Source organism: Chenopodium album, chromosome 6 (assembly GCF_948465745.1).
Source record: "Chenopodium album chromosome 6, dcCheAlbu1.1, whole genome shotgun sequence".
NCBI classification, from domain to species: Eukaryota; Viridiplantae; Streptophyta; class Magnoliopsida; order Caryophyllales; family Amaranthaceae; genus Chenopodium; species Chenopodium album.
In genome coordinates this window covers 79174806-79192081 of record NC_137839.1, presented here as the reverse complement: position 1 = coordinate 79192081, position 17276 = coordinate 79174806, and the positions used below count along the sequence as shown (strand labels likewise).

Sequence of the window (17276 nt, the reverse complement as noted above, 5' to 3'; positions counted from 1 at the left end):
TCCACAGGGAATGGGTATGAGTACACCGAGAATATGAAACGGTTGTAATCTAGTTCGGTCACAAATAGGAGGTTTCGATTAGATAACTACTATGGAGACAAACACTAGGGGGAAATGGGAATCGATACCAACCAAACCAATGAATCAAAACAATAGGCAAGCACGAACACAAATTGGGTGATAGAGAGGGCACTCAACATTGTCTTCTTTCGAAGCCACCACACTAAGCATTCTTAAACCAAACTCAACTAGCAAGATAGGCCAACCAAGTCTTAACAATAGGAAGTAGACTACTAACTCGGGTTCGTCTTTCGATCGATTCGAGATAGTACTAAGGCACAAATAATTGGGATTTCTCACCTAATTATCGCAACTAAGACTACTACATCATCCAAACAAGGAACCGTAATCAAGATAGAAATTCGGTTTAATCATACAAGAAAAGGTTCACTTCTCTCGAAACTACAACACTAAGCATTCCTAAACTAAACTCGACTAACAAGATAGGCCAACCAAGTTTTAACGATGGGAAGTAGACTACTAACTCGGGTTTGTCTTTCGATCGGTTCGAGATAGTACTAAGGCACAAATAATTGGGATTTCTCTCCTAATTACCGCAACTAAGACTACTACATCATCCAAACGAGGTACCGTAATCAAGAGGAATTTAGCATAATCATACAAGAAATGGCTCACATCTAGACCTCATCTTTCAATGCAAGCATAGAAGTGAATACATGAGCAATAAGTGGCCATCCAATTACACATGCAATTAACCAATTCTTTAACAATCAATCATCAACCCAAAATGAACATGCAAACACAAACATCAATTAACCCATGGCTTGGTTGGGTCTCCACCCAACCCCTAGTTAAGAAACTACTCACTAAACATGGTGAAGAACATTCTAACAACAATATCTAAATTCAAAATTAATCTAACAAATTGAAGAGAGTAGTAAGAACAAAGTAGATTGAACATGCAACAACAATTAACCAAGATTAAGAGAGAAATCTACAATTCAAGGAATTAAAAACAGAAAATAAAGAGTAAGGGATAGAGGAAAGAGATTACTAATGAAGCTTCAAGGTTGAGAAAATGTTGAAAGGAAGAATACAAACTTCAATTAATCTACTTCAATGATAGAGTTTGAGAGAAACTAAGCTAATTAATAAGAGTTTAGAGAGTTAAGGGCCTAAGAAGACTAAAGGGAAGAAGGTGATCTTCTCCAAGGAAGAAGATGCAGAAAACTGAAGCCAAGGGTCGTATTTATACACCCCGAAATAACATTGTAAAATCCGCCCAAAAAGTCGGGTCTGCATGTAGGAGCGCCCGCTCCTACATAGAGGAGCGCCCGCTCCTCAGGCTGGAGCGCCCTCTCCTGTCTCTTGCGCGCCCTCTCCTCCTGCAGCGATTTGAGGCAGTTTGTGGAAGATCAGGGAGGAGCGCCCGCTCCTAAGGGGTTGCACGCCCTCTCCTCTTGTGCTTTGCTTCCAATATAGTTCTTCATGTTCATGCTATATGACCAATTTCTCCTTGCATCTACAAACACGAACACACACATAAAAAGGAATGGGGAAGCCAAAAGTTGTAATCATACACAAAAAGGAGTCGGAAAGGGGGGGTAAAGAGGGGAAAATGACAACAAAATTGTGCTAAAAATACCATGATAAGTGGACAAATAAAACACTTATCAATATAATAATAAGAATATAACATAGAGTTTTTATATCATTATCCTACATTATAGTCCCTTGCAAAGTCATATCTTTATTCAACATTTGGTACCAGAGCTAGATTCGTGATCAACTCCAAGTTTAAAGTTATAATGGCAGAATTTACTAATTCCATGAGTACATTGGTAAAACTCAACGTAAACAATTACAATAATTGGAGTTTTCGTATGAAGTTTTATTTGCAAGGGCAAGATCTCTGAGAGATTGTAGGAGGAAATGATACAACTGCACCAGCTGCAAGCAATGCAGAAGGATTAAAGACATGACATGTGAAGGCCGGGAAAGCAATGTATGCTCTCACTATTTCTATTGAAGATAGTTTGTTGCACAAAGTGCGAGAAGCAAAGACCCCAAAAGAGATTTAGGATAGCTTGAAAACGTTGTTTGAGAAAACAAATGATGCGAAGTTACAATACCTTGAAAATGAGCTGATGACTATTGAACAAGGTAACAAGACCGTTATCGATTATTTTTCAAAGGTGAAATCTCTTTGTCAAGAAATAACAAAGTTAGATAAGGATAATCCTATTACCGATACAAGGACTTGGAGGATTATTACAAGTGGGATACGACCAGAGTTTTGTTCACTTATCACAGCTACCCGTGGATGGGTCGAGCCACCTACACTAGAGCAGTTGGAAAATATATTGGCTAATCAAGAAACCTTAGACAAACAAAAAGGTGGATATACTGTTAAAGAAGAGGAAAAGGCTCTCTTTAGCAATAAAAAATGGGCATTGTTAAACCCCGCCCACAATCTATGGAAATCGCCCACATTTCATATGGGCATTTCCAATATTACCCGCCCTTTAAAGAAGAAACCCAAAACCCAACCCAACAAAACCCAACCCTTAAAACCCATATTTTTAAAAATTTTCTCTCTCCTCCATACTACCACCTCCTCCATCCTTCCCTCTCCTTCCCACCGCCGGCCGACTACTCCACAAACCCTCCGGCACCGCCGCGCCGTCACTGCCGGTCGCCTCCCGTTGCCTCGCCACCGCCGCTCCACAACCGAGTCCAATCGCCGTTAACAACCCTACCAATTCTTTCTCCTATATCAACCATTAAGTCCTCCTTCTCTCGACCTCCAAATTCTTGGTCTTTGTTGCAATGGCTGGGTCCTCCACACCACCGAAGTCACAATCACGGCGGGAGACGCCACCATTTCCGGCGACAAACAAGGTAAAGTTTCGTTCTTTTTTTTTTCTTGGAATCGGGCACAAATGTTTGAAAAAAACGTTGTGCTCAACGGTAAAACGTTTTTTCTAAACATTTGTGCCCATGGATAACCGTTTTTTGAAAACATTTGCACCGCTGGTGCGTGTAATGTTTGTAAGATACGGTTAGACCATGAATTTAACGTTTTTGTCGCATGTTTAACCGTTCCATCAAACGTTTTTGTCGAATGGTTGATCCTTAGGTAAAATGTTTTTTTACGAAGATTTATTGTTACATACGAAACATTTTTTATAAACATTCCACCATGTGGCCTAAAGTTTAATAAAAACGTTACTTTCGCTGGTGAAATGTTTGTAAAAAACGGTTGTCCTGTTGGGTAATCTTTTTTTTAAAACATTTTGGCCGGGGGATAAAAAGTTGAAGTTCAACAATATTTGTCTATTAGAATTAATTATTTTTGAATGAATTTAAACATATTTGATAGAGAGAATTGCTTTTTAGATTTAATTATTAAATGAAGGAAATACAATTTTAATTTTGAAAATTGTAAAAAATCTGTAAAAAATAATATTAAAGAAATATATTTATATATTATTTTATTTAATAATATTGTAAAATGACATTTAATAATACTTAAAAGAATAAAATTCAATAATATTTAAAAAAAATTAAATATAGAAATAATATTAAAAAATAATATTGTTTTTTTTTAATTAATTAATATTATAAAGTGTTTGATCGTTTTTATTTGTTTGTTTGTTTTCTTTACAGATTCCTAATTATGGCGGTAATGGTGTTGATTACAGTCATCATTTTGTGATTGATCGTGTTTTTCAGAGTTACGATGAGGCTTTCCGTTACACTCGTCCAATCGCCGTGGCTCTTGGCTTTGTGGTGCAGCTTCAGTCTCATAAGAAACAGAAGAATGGTCGTTTATCGGTGTATATTAGATGAACCCGATGGCACAAGAATGTTAGTGCTGAGAGGGACATGAGTGCGGCTCAGCGTCACGATACGAAGAGCAAAGGTTGTGATTGTCCTTTCTTTGTCAAAGCTCGGGAGATAAGTTCTGGAGGCCGGTTCACTATTGTTGTGAAGGGTGGGATTAATGGGATGCACAACCACCCCTTGATTGTTTACTGTGAGGGTCACCGATCTCTTAGCCACCTTAGCCCAGGCGCTAAGAAAGTTGTTCGGGAGATGACCAAAGCACAAGTGAAGCCATCCCAAATCTTGGTGGCCTTGAAAGATAAGTTTCCGGACGATAAAGTGGCTCAAAGGCATATATACAATGAGCGGCAAAAGATAAAGAAAGAGAAAGCTGAAGGAAGAGATGTGGTAGACCAACTTATGCACTTAGCTGAGGAAGCCGGTTATCTTCGGAGGGGTCAGGGTTGACTCCACGAAACGCCTCACTAGTTGCTTTATGGCCCACCCTGACATGATTAACATGGTGCATACATGGCCGTACTGCATTGGTATTGACTCTACATACAAGACCAACCGATACGGCATGCCGTTTATAGAGATTGTTGGTGTCACCCCTTGTAATCAGAACTTTCTCATAGCGTATGCCATTATGAGGGGAGAGACCAAGGAGGATTATCGGTGGGTGTTGCAGAAGTTGAAGGATGACATCCTCGGGCCCCATCTAAACCCCACCACCATCTTTTCAGACCGCGAGGCTGGTTTGCTACAACCCGTTCAGGAGATTTTCCCGGCGACATCTCACTTACTCTGCACATGGCATATCAACAAGTAAGTGATACCACATATTGAAATGTAAAAAGTCATTACTTTATTGTTTTTTTTATTTAATTGTTTTTTATCCCTTATTATTGGTTTTTTATTCCTTATTATTTGTTTTGTTTTTCTCTTATTATTTTTTTTTTCTTTTTTCGATAATTGTAGGGATGTGGAGGCACAAGTTGCAAGAAAATGTGGAAGAGACATGAAAGCAGGAGTTGCGTTCAAGAATGGGGTGTGGAAGAGGATCATGGAATCTGAGACAGAGGATGAATACATGAGAAATGTGCGCATCATGGAAGATACATGGGTAAGAAGGCCGACCGTGTTACAATATGTGCCCTCCACCTGGCTGAGAGACCACAGGGAGAAGTTTGTTCCCGCATGGACAAACTTGGTGATGCATTGTGGACAGACTACTACTTGTCGTGTAGAGAGCCAGCACTCTGTTTCGAAAAGTTGGTTGGGGACTTCGACTAGTTCCTTAGATACAATTTTCAATACGGTTCAACGAGCCACGGAAGTTCAAGTGACCAAGATTAAAGAGCTTTTGGAGAGCACTCGTCGTAGGTTTGGAGGCATGTTTATGAAGATGCCCTTTCATAACATTGTTGGTAATGTCTCCCACTACGCACAAAAACTTTTGGAAGATGAGCGGATAAGGATGAGAGGCCTTGGAAACGAGGAATATGAACGATGTGGTTGTGTCTTGCACAGTACTCACGGCTTACCTTGTGCGTGTACTATACGCACTTCCATCACAAACGGCACAGGGTTTGTATCTGGACATGGTTCACCCATTTTGGAGGTCACTAGTGATAGGTGAAGGGGCACATATAGTTGACCAGTCCACTCAGGATGAGGCTCGCTTGAGAGAGCTTGTTGAGGAGGTTCTTCGTAGAGACCCATCCACGATTCGGAGTGCTGCTCGCGTACTTGAATCGGAATTACATCCAGATAGTTCCGATATACATGAGCCAGTTGTTAATGAGGTGCGCCGAGGTCGTCCTAGTCACCCCCAAGGAGTTCGGAGGGGAACCGAGTTTGCATGAGCATGTTGCCCGAGAGTGTAGCCGTAGGAGACATGTGTCGCAGCCTATTCATTCACGTTGTGGTAAGTTTTGAACACCATGTGTGATTATTTTTCATAATACTATCTGCGTTTTTGTGAAACTTACCCGTGCATGGATTGGTGCAGGTATAGATTTCGACACATGGAGGTACAAGCACGATATTCCCTCGCAGATCTTTAATAACTTGGAGGAGGTCCTCGATGTGATAGGAGATGGAAACTGCGGGTTCAGGTGTGTTGCCCATTGGCGTTTCGGCAATTAGGGGGAGTGGAGGTTTATTAGGCGTATGGTGGCCAATGAGTTGGTCGCCTAACGGGCCCACTATGAGCATATCTACTTTGATGGTGTCGATGCAGCTCTTGCGCGCATTAACTGGTATGGGGATGCTTGTGATGATAGGCATTGGACGCATACCATACAAGACATGTTTTCGATTGCCAACATTTTCAATGTTTGTGTGATGCTATATAAGGTCCTCCCTAATGGTTCTCTTGAAGCCACTGTAACTGTATTACCTTCTTACAATGAGTTAGAGGTCGATGGTCCGATCGGTGAGATTGCAATAGGGCATAGTGATCAGTATTTACATTACATATATCTTAGGCTGACAGAGGGTTCCCCCATGCCACCTATTGCATATATGTGGTTTTGGTGGCGTGATAATAGTGTGGTTGGGTGGGAGCGTCAGTTTCAAGATAGGTTGAATGATTGACAAGTGCTAGTGGGTTCAAACAATCAATGATGTTGATTTTTGAATTCTTAGTATGTGAAGCACTAATTATGTAGTTACTTTTTTTTTTAATAAATTATGTAATTACTTTGATTTTGGTTTGTAATTAACTATTATAAATGATTTTAATTCCAAATAATATAATTAAGTCGAAAAATTACAATAAAGTGAAATGAAGTGTACTTATCACAAAGTAAGCTCAAACAAAGTTTGTTATTTAAGTCCAAATAGTACATTCAAGTGCAAAAAACTAAAATAAAGTCGAAAATACTGAAATAAAGTCTACTTATCACAAAATAAGCTCAAACACTACACAACACCTCTAACACCCTCACTTCTGTGCCAATCCTCGAAAAATTGCTCGCACTTCTTGTATTTCTCACTGGTTTTGTTTGGATGTTCCTCCATGAGTCCTTGCATGCACTCCGTCGTGTAGTTCACCCACTGAAATAATTAAAGATAATAAAGTTAGTGAAATAATTCACTTTGGGATTGCAATATGGCATAGTGAGAATTATTTTTTTGCAAATAAACGAAAATACACCAAATCACATACGTAGTCCGTGTTTGTCCTAGAGACGGGACCATCAGCAGACCGCTGCGCACCGTCTGGAGTGACTCGAGGGTGGGAATAGGTCGTGAACCAGTCCATGTAGTCCTCTGTGCAATATTCTGGAGCGAATGGCTGACCGTTCTGTGAATCAATGCGTGGAACATTGCTAAAATTCAACATCTTCAATGACGATCTACTGCTCATCTGGGACAACATAGTTGGCCTGGAGAACACCAACTTGTAAGACTTGGCAGACGAAGGCCTACGCACCTTCATTGGCCGGAGGATCTCATCTGGAACGTCCTGCACGTAGCCAAACTGGCGGATCACCCGATCGGGAAGGTATGGCTCGATAATGTCCCGATACACAACATATCCTGCAAAATCGATACAAAATCCGTAAAAATTTCGGCAGCATGTCCCATAAAATGGGAAATCGGCAAGATTTCCAAAACCTGGGTTGAATGATCAACTGAATTTCTAACAACACATATCAACAAATTTCTCCAAAATCCAAATTTTCACCAAATTCCAAATTTTCTCCAAATGTCCAAAAACCAACAATCACCATATGTACACAACATAAGTTTGCATTTCATTAATTATGATAATAAAAACAAAAATAAAAGGTGAATGAATATGCACAAACCTGGAAGTATAGTCTTGCAGCCGAATTTCTCTGGCTGAGGAGAGTATGGCAACCAGTTGACCTGTAAATATACAAAGTGAATAAATATTAGTAAATGTGACACATGGAAATTAAAAAAAAAATTAAAAAAACCAAAAAAAACATGAAAACATAAGCAGGCCATATCAATACCTCCCGAGCAGTCAACTGATCAATCCGGAGCCGGTACGACAAGACCCTCTGAAATTCCTTACCCGACTTCCCCGAATCCCATATAGCAGCACGAGGAGCATCAGGAGAAATGGCAAGACAACCACTTCTGGGCCGAAAGCAAGGAAAGTACTCATATATCCACGCCTGCAGCAAAGTGAGGCAACCTGCAATGCCAGTGCAGCCGCTCCGGGAAGCTAAACCCAGCTGGCGATAAAGGTAGGCAAGAGTCGCCGAACCCCAAGAGTACTTGCTCACTCCTCTCAAGTCATTCCTCACCTCGAGGTTGTTAGCCGGCAGAAGACGATTACCACTCCTATCAGCAAACAAAGTATTCCCAAGAACAGCTACCAAATATCCAATCACCTCAATGTCAGAGGCCCTTTTCGTCGTCCAACATTTATCGAGTATTGCTGCCACAATGACTCCACCAATGTCCCACAATGGTTTCGGTTATGCCAAAAGCTCATCCTTAGTGACCTGAAGTAGCTCACAGAAATGATCTCGTAGGCCGGGTTGGTCATCTCTGAAAACCTCTCCGGTCTCCAATACAAGTAAGCCATCAATGGGTATCCGAAGTATAGCAACAACATCATGCAACAAGATAGTCATCTCTCCAAATGGAATATGGAAAGAGTTCTTATCAGGCTGCCACCTCTCAACAAATGCAGAAATCAAGGGAGCATCAATGTTTGACATCATGGCATCCGGCAGGTGAGCTAATCCACTCTGGTCAACAATCTGTTTCACCTCCTCACTCATGGACTCTACCCGCCACTTCCTTAGCTGAGCACATGTTGTGCTTCTATTATAAGTCCTAAGCGTATCCCGCTCGTGCTCGGGGCCCTTCCAAACAAGGGCGGCAATGTGAGCACCGAAACTCGGAATAACACTCCCATCTACTGGACCACCAGGCATCGCCTCCTTAACCTCCCAGCACTCATCCCTCCCTTTCCCCTTTCTCGAACGATGAGAAACAACATCCAAACCACTACCCTCTGCCTCACCAGCCCCTGAATCAACCCTATGCTTTGCCCTCTGGAACCTACCCCTCTTGCCTCGACGCATACGCATACTACGCGTACCAACATCAACCTGAACTCCAACAGACCCTCCGGTAGACCCACCAATATCTCCCCTGTCCTCAAATCTATCCTCACCTACACCCTGATCTAAACCAAGCACTCGATCCTGTTCCATCAATATCATACGCTCAGCCTCATCCAACTCATCATCCCCAGCCTGAGAAGCACTACCTACGTCACTCTGACTAGAACGACCTCTACCTGCCCCTCTCTCCCTCCTAACTGATGCAGTCAATCCCCTAGTGTGTGCATGTCGAGGACCAGATCCCTCGACAGTCTCATCATCATTATCATCCTCAAAATCAACACCAATACGTCTTAATGGATGCTATTGATACCAAAACAAATACAAATATTAACAATATAATTTTATGAATTTAATTCAATGTTAGCTATGTTTATGTGATTTATAATTCATAAATATTAATAATATTAACAAAACAAATACAAATATTAACAATAAATATAATTCATAAATTATTATATATTTACAAATATTAACAATTTTAATAATCTTACAAAATTAAAATCATATCTCTAAATTCACCAAACTAAATTTTAATTTCATTAATTAATTAAACAAGTTTTAATTTGTAATTGCTTTTAGTTAAAATATGACAAAAAACATACAACATATCAATATTTATGCTAAAAAATATTTGTAGACATAATTATTAGGGAAAAAATAGAACCGTTTGTAAAAAACGGTACCACCAAAAAAGAAATGTCCAAAAAAAAACTTTATATCCAACGATCAACCGTGTCAAAATAACGGTACCACCATAAGCCAAATGTTAAAAAAAAAACGTTTCTACCTATGATCAAATGTTTAGAAAAAACGTTTTCACCATAGGAAAAATGTCTGAAAAAAACATTACATCAATAGGTGAAATGTCCAAAAAAAACGTTACTGGTGTGGTTCAACTGTCTAAAAAAAATGGTACCACCACTGTCTAAATGTTTTCAAAAAACATTTGATGCTAGGTTGTATTATCTCACAAAAATGGTGTATCATAGGTACTGCCATTTAAAAATAACAATAACAGCCATGTGTATGTTCGAGATTGAGGAATCGGAAGAATTACCTCTGTCGATGCCGCCGTAGTGGGCCACGACGTCCATTTATTCTTCGACATTAGAGCCTCGACACCCACAGACCTTCAACGCCACCGACTCCGCGACGAAAAGCTGATTAACAACCTTCAACAACAACTCCAACTTCAACAACAAACACAAAATCGAAACATAATTTCAGATTAATTTCAGATTTCAGATTAATCAAAACATGATTTTAGATTAATCGAAACTTAATTTTTGATTAATTGAAACAAAACGTCGAAATAAATAACTAACCTTCGACGCCGCCGCCTCCTGTACGGCCACAGGGGAAAGCCCTCGCCGCCGGGGTTCCTGAAATCGTCGCCGACGCTGTGGAACTCGCCTCCAACGCTGGGAATTGGCAACCGACGATGGGAATTCGCCGCCAACAATGATAATTCGCCAAAGCTTTGTCGTCGAAGCCTGGCTGCCGCCGCCGCTTCTGGAGACCGATTCGTCCACCGGGACCTCTTACACCGCGCCGCCGCCGCTGCTATGGGGATTGGTTTTTTCGAAGAGAGAAGAAAGAAGAGAGTTGAGGGAGAGAGGGTTGAAATGTTGAATTGGGGTTTGGGTTGGGGTTGGGGTCTGGGTAATTTGGGCGGGTCAATTTTTTTTTTTTTATTAAATCAATTTTAGTAAGGGTATTTTGGAATACCCTTATAAAATGTGGGCGATATTGATAAATTGCAGGCGGGGTTTAGCGATTCACTAAAAAATATTCAAATGGGCGAGAAGGTGGTTCAAAATTCAATAATGACCACAAGCCAAAACAACAGCAAGATCGTTGGCAGAAAAAGCAAACATGGAGAAGTCCTCAACAAGGGGGAGCACATTATGATCGAGGAAAAGGAATGTATAATGCACAAAGAAAGCAGAAGGAAGTTGTGCAATGCTACAAGCAAGTGTGGTAAGAGAGGTCATTTTGCACGTGATTGTTGGAGCAAAGTGGCCGAATGAAATATAGCAACATTTCTGAAACTAAGAGCGAAGTTGAATGGGATTTCCATGCGTTATGTACGATAAATGAAACTAATCTAAATGAAGAGATGGCATAAATTGTATCCAATCACAAAGATTTAAGTTATGAGAAAGATTGGATAGTTGATTATGGGTGTTCCAATCATATGACAGGAGACATAGAATAGCTACAAAACACAAAAAATGTCCCTGGAGCACATCATGTGATTATTGTTAACAACTCAAGATTGCCAATCACTCACATTAGCAAAACTACTATTGCGCCTCGATTTAACTCTGAAAAAGTTAAGCTGGACAATGTCTTTCATGTCGAAGGTATGAAGAAAAATCTTTTGTCAGTTTCACAAATTACATCTTCAGGTAATTATGTTGTTTTTGATCCTGATGATGTTAAGATATATAAAAAGTTTAATCCACCAAGTGCACCGATTATGGAAGGACGAAGACTGAATTCTATATATGTTATGTCGGCCCAAGAAGCCTATGTCGATAAAACAAGGAAGAATGAGACGCCTGAATTATGGCATGCGAGGTTAGGACATGTTAACTATAACATGTTAAAGATGATGATGAAAGAAGCTTCACTTAAGGGTCTTCCCCAACTTAATGTTTGAGATGGCATTGTTTGTGCTGGTTGTCAATATGGAAAGGCACACAAATTACCTTTTCAGGATTCTAATTATAAGGCGAGACGTCCACTTGAGTTAGTTCATTCAGATGTTTTTGGACCCATTAAGCAAGCTTCAATAAGTGGTTACAAGTACATGATCACTTTTATTGATGATTATTCAAGGTACGTGTGGGTTGATTTTATGAAAGATAAGTCAGAAGCTTTTACAAAATTTGTGACTTTCAAAGAGAAGGTAGAAAAAGAACTCGGCTACAATATTCAGTGCTTGCGTACAAATAATGGAGGAGAATATACTTCTCATGAATTTAGGGATTACTTGAAGCAGTATCGCATACGGCGACAACTGACATGTCCCTATACTCCGCAACAAAATGGAGTTGCTGAAAGAAAGATTAGGCATCTGGCAGAGGTATGTCGTAGTATGTTACATGCCAAAAATATACCTGCAAATTTTTGGGCAGAGTGTATGACAACCACGGCTCATGTGATAAATCGATTGCCAAAGGCTAGGCTTGGATTTATCTCACCATTCCAGAAATTATGGAATTTAAAGCCAAATGTAAGTCATTTCAAAGTGTTTGGTTGTGTTTGCTATGTATTTGTACCAGATCACATGCGTACAAAATTTGAAAAGAAAGCAATCAGGTGTATATTCGTTGGATATGATAATCAACGAAAAGAATGGAAATGTTGTGATTCTAGCACAAATAAATGCTATGTATCCAGAATTGTAGTCTTTAATGAAGCGTCATCATGGTGGTCATCGCAAGTGATATCTTTACCAGATTCAAAAGAGATAGAAGAACAACTACAACAAAGATTAGAGAAAATTGAAGCACAGTCACGATTGAATATTGAGTCGAGTGCATCAGATGTAAGAAAAGGTTCGGATGAAAAACAAGCGGTTGAAATTGCATCAAGTGGTGATGAAACAACTAATATTCAGTCACCAAATAAATCAAAGAGCCCTTGGAAGACTGGAGTAAATCTTGAAGCTCCTAATGACCCTGAAGATAATAATAACTTACAAACTCTTCGAAGATCAACGAGACCAAGAAAACCCAATCCTAGATCTGCTAATGCCGCAATACTAGATGTTGTGCCCATGGTGGAACCACTTACATATGAAGAAGCAATGAAGAGTGTTGAATGGAGGAAAGCAATGGAGGAAGAAATTAAGGCACTAAAAAAAAATGAAACATGGGAATTAGTGCCTAAGCCTGAAAGTGTTCAACTTATTTCATGCAAATGGGTTTACAAATTGAAAAGGAAACCAGATGGATCCGTAGAGAGACATAAAGCTAGACTAGTAGCTAGAGGATTTTCACAACAATATGAACTTGATTATGATGAGACTTTCAGCCTCGTGGCTAAGATAACTACAGTTCGAGTATTGATGGCACTTGCAGCTAGCAAGTCATGGAAGTTATGGCAAATGGATGTGAAGAATGCTTTCTTCATGGAGAACTTGATCGTGATATCTATATGGAACAACCAAAAGGATTCACAAGTAACACACAACCATTATATGTGTGTAAACTAAAGAAGGCTCTATATGGATTAAAACAAACACCTAGGGCATAATATGACAAAATAGCAGAATTTCTAGTAGAAAGTGGATACTCAATGGCACCATCTGATTCAAGCTTGTTTGTGAAAGCTCGTAATGGAAAACTATCAATTGTTTTGGACGTAGATGATCTCATCATCACAGGAGACGATGAAGAAGAAATCCGTCAAGTTAGAGCTAATTTCTCTATTCGGTTTCAAATGAAAGAGCTTGGAGAGTTAAAACATTTTCTTGGCCTAGAAGTGCACAAGACCAACGAAGGGTTATTTTTATGTCAACACAAATATTCAAAAGATTTGTTGCAAAGATTCAGTATGTTAGATTGCAAACCAATGGCTACACCAATAGATGCTAACACTCGTTTATGCTCGGCAGAAGGAACATATTTAGAAAATAGAACCATGTACAGACAACTTGTTGGAAGTTTGATATATCTTACTCTAACAAGACCAGACATATCATTTGCAGTTGGAGTTGCAAGCCGGTTCATGCAAAATCCAAAGAAGCCCCATTTAGAGGCTGTTGAAAGAGTTTTGAGATATATAAAAGGAACTATTGATTATGACATTTATTACAAGAAATGTGACACCATCAAATTGACAGGATATTGTGACGCTGACCATGATACAAGAAGATCAACTACAGGCTATGTATTTAACATTGGCTCAAGTCCTATCTCATGGTGCAGTAAAAGGCAACCAACTGTATCCTTATCAAGTACAGAAGCTGAATATCGAGCTGCAGCAATGGCAACGCAAGAAAGTTCTTGGTTGATCCAATTATTAAAAGATCTTCATCAACCAGTTGATTATTCGGTGAATTTATATTGCGATAACAAGTCAGCTATATGCTTAGCAAAGAATCCTATGTTTCATGCATGAACTAAACATGTGGAAGTACATTATCACTATGTACGAGAGAAAGTGTTACGTGAGGAGATACACATGGAACATATCAATTCAGAAAATCAAGTGGCTGACATATTCACCAAAGGCTTCAACGAAATCAAATTTGAAGAATTACGAAAGAAGTTCGGTTTAAAGTCAATAACATCTTTAAGAGAAAGTTATTGACGAGGGAGAGTGTTAAAAACAATTCATCAATAACTAAATTATAAGCTATTTATAGTAAAGTTAAAAACATAATAACAAAAGTTTGTTGAAAAGCAGTTTAATATCAATTATTCATGCAAAAATCTTAGTAAAGTTATTTTTCATTTTTAGAATTATATTGTATTATATATATGCATTCATGACATTGTAAACGAATAAGTTGTATGAGAGAAAAAGTGTGAGTCATATAATAAGAAGAATATAACATAGAGTTTTTATATCATTATCCTACATTATAATCCCTTGCAAAGTCATATTTTTATTCAACAAAACCGCTACTTGAGGTAGCAGTTTGTAAATTAGTAAAACCGCTACATGATTTAGCGGTTTATATGTGTAAAGCGCTACTTCAACGGTATAGAGGGAATAAATAAAAGTTGAGCGGTATTTTGGGAATTAGAATTCTTCCCAGCATTATTGGGGGAAAGGACTCAACAAAGGGAGCATGTAATTTTGTCTTAAAATTTTAAATTCCTTTAAGACATAAATTTTGAGCTTTTTAAACATACTCATTTTCCTAATAATAACCGTCCCTTTTTTTGCCTCATCACCAAAATAAATTAAAAATTAATCGGAGTTTGTCATTTTTTATATTAGAGTAATTAGACAATATAATTAATAATTTTTCGATTAATGGTTCAAATCTGTTTTTTATTTTCATATCGCACAGAACAAAGTGAAGGACACTCTGATAATAGAATAATATCAATTAAATAAGTTATATTTGTAACAACAAATAATGTTGGTTGAATTGGTTAGACCATCCACAACAATGAAAAAAAAAACTCATCATCCCTCTCTCTTTAACACTTTCTCACTCATCCACCTCATATTTCCACTACTCAAGATTTTTTCAATCATCCACACCACAACAATGCCAAAAAAAAAACCATCATCCCTCTCTCTCTTCTTTATCTACTATACCCCACCTTATTTTTTCTCTCTTTCATTTATTTTCATAATTTTCAATATTAACCCAGTTATATTAGTTGATTAATGAATTGATGCTATTATTTTATTTTTAAAACGCATATAAATTAATTTCATTTTTTTGTCGTTAATATTTTTTATTTTTAATTTTTTATTTTTTTCGTTATTAAATTGTATTTCGTTATGAAATTGTTTTTTTTTTTTATTTTGCTACTAAATTTATGTTAAAAACATGATCGTTATTTATTTTAACATTAAATTTTCGTTAATAAATTTTATTTCATCGGTAAACATGGTATAAGCTACTGATCTACTACAAAACGAAAAACAAAGTACAACATTAAAAATAGAAAAATACAACAATAAAAATAGAAAAATACAACATTAAAAATAGAAAAATACAACATTAAAAATAGAAAAATACAACATTAAAAATAAAAAAATACAACATTAAAATAGAAAATTACAACATTAAAATAGAAAATTACAACATTAAAATAGAAAATTACAACATTAAGATATCTAATGAAACGCCCCATATCTACTCCAATTGTGTTCGATTAAGTCATCTTTCAACATTTGGTGTGTGCGCCTATCACGAATTTCATCTCTTCTTGCAAGATATGCACCCATATCGAATGGTCTTTCTACATTGTACGTGAACGTGTTATCTTCACCACTCATTCTGCTCGAGCTGGATGGGATGTTCTGTCGGAGATCTTCATTGAATTCTGAAGGATCTTGATATCCTAAGTATGTGTCTCGCTCATCTTCTACTATCATGTTGTGTAAGATTATACAAGCATTCATGATGTTACTCAGAATGTCTTCATCCCAAGCTAGTGATGGTTTTCTTATTATTGCAAAACGAGCTTGTAACACACCAAAAGCACGCTCAACATCTTTTCTGACTGCAGCTTGGCGTTGAGCAAAGACTCTTTGTTTATTTGTTTGTGGATGAGTTATTCCAAGAATAAATGTAGCCCATTGAGGATAAATATCATCTGTTAGGTAGTACGTCATGTTATAACTACGACCATTGACGATGAAATTTGCCGGAGGCGTACGACCATGTAGAATATCATCAAACACCGGGCTTCGATAGAGGACATTCAGATCATTACATGATCTTGGAATACCAAAAAATGCATGACATATCCATAAGTCTTGCGAAGCAACAACTTCAAGAATGAGGGAAGCCTTCCCACTTCGACCCTGATATTGACCTTTCCATGCTGCTGGACAATTTTTCCACTCCCAGTGCATGCAATCTATACTTCCAATCATTCCTGGGAAACCCCTTGCTGCACCGGAATTTAGCAACCTCACCATGTCATCATGAGTTGCCTTTCTTAGATACTCACCACCGTACACAGCAATCACACCTTCGGTAAACTTTTCCAAAGACTCCCTAGCAGTTGTCGCACGCCGATACGTAAATATTCATCCGTCGTATCAGCACCTTCACCGTACGCTAACATCCTTAATGCAGCTGTACATTTTTGAAGGTTAGATAGACCAAGCTTACCTGTACAGTTAGGTTTTTGATGAAAATATTCATCATAATTAGACAACCCTTCAACGATTCTCAGGAAAAGATCCCGTTTCATACGGAATCTTCTTCTGAATATATTTGTTGGATAAACAGCGTTGGGGGCAAAGTAATCAAGAAACAGCCTATTGTGGCCTTCTTCATTATTTCTTTCAATCGTTTTTCTTTTTTTCTTACTTTTCTTTTTTGCTTCTACCTTCTTTCTTGCTATTTGTTCTAATACATAGTTACTCACCTCCTCCTCCAACTCGAAATCTTCCTCATCTAACCGCCTAAATGTTGAAGAATTTGAACTAGAGGTACTATTGAACATAATTCTAATAAAACTTAATAAGTGGTAAACTAAATGAGTCTAAAATAGATGTTGTTTATAAGTGATGGTGTGCATAAAATGGTGTAATGTAGATAAATATAAGTGATGGTGTGCATAAATATAAACACGTTGCTTATTATATATT

General features: G+C 38.2%; 2 protein-coding genes across 2 annotated transcripts; one reads left to right on the top strand and one right to left on the bottom strand.

Annotated features, from left to right (window-relative positions):
• The first annotated feature begins 3909 nt into the window (after nt 1–3909).
• On the top strand, nt 3910–4317 carry LOC145637364 (uncharacterized). Its single transcript, XM_081688819.1, has one exon. It carries the CDS (start codon nt 3910–3912, stop codon nt 4315–4317), a length of 408 nt encoding a protein of 135 aa, XP_081544945.1.
• A 3884-nt stretch (nt 4318–8201) lies between these two features.
• On the bottom strand, nt 8202–10639 carry LOC145635468 (uncharacterized). The gene is made up of 3 exons (XM_081686750.1): nt 10298–10639; nt 10030–10162; nt 8202–9272 (listed from the first exon to the last, which is right to left on the bottom strand). The coding sequence occupies exons 2-3, from the start codon at nt 10078–10080 to the stop codon at nt 8313–8315; spliced, it is 1011 nt and encodes a 336-aa protein (XP_081542876.1). The 5' UTR covers nt 10081–10162; nt 10298–10639; the 3' UTR covers nt 8202–8312.
• Nucleotides 10640–17276: the final 6637 nt, after the last annotated feature.

Coding starts and splice junctions, on each gene's coding strand:
- LOC145637364 (XM_081688819.1), top strand. CDS start 3,910: ATGAGTGCGGCTCAGCGTCACGATACGAAGAGCAAAGGTTGTGATTGT.
- LOC145635468 (XM_081686750.1), bottom strand. CDS start 10,080: ATGTCGAAGAATAAATGGACGTCGTGGCCCACTACGGCGGCATCGACA. Junction 9,273..10,029: donor CTACGGCGGCATCGACAGAG/GTAATTCTTCCG, acceptor TGGTATCAATAG/CATCCATTAAGACGTATTGG.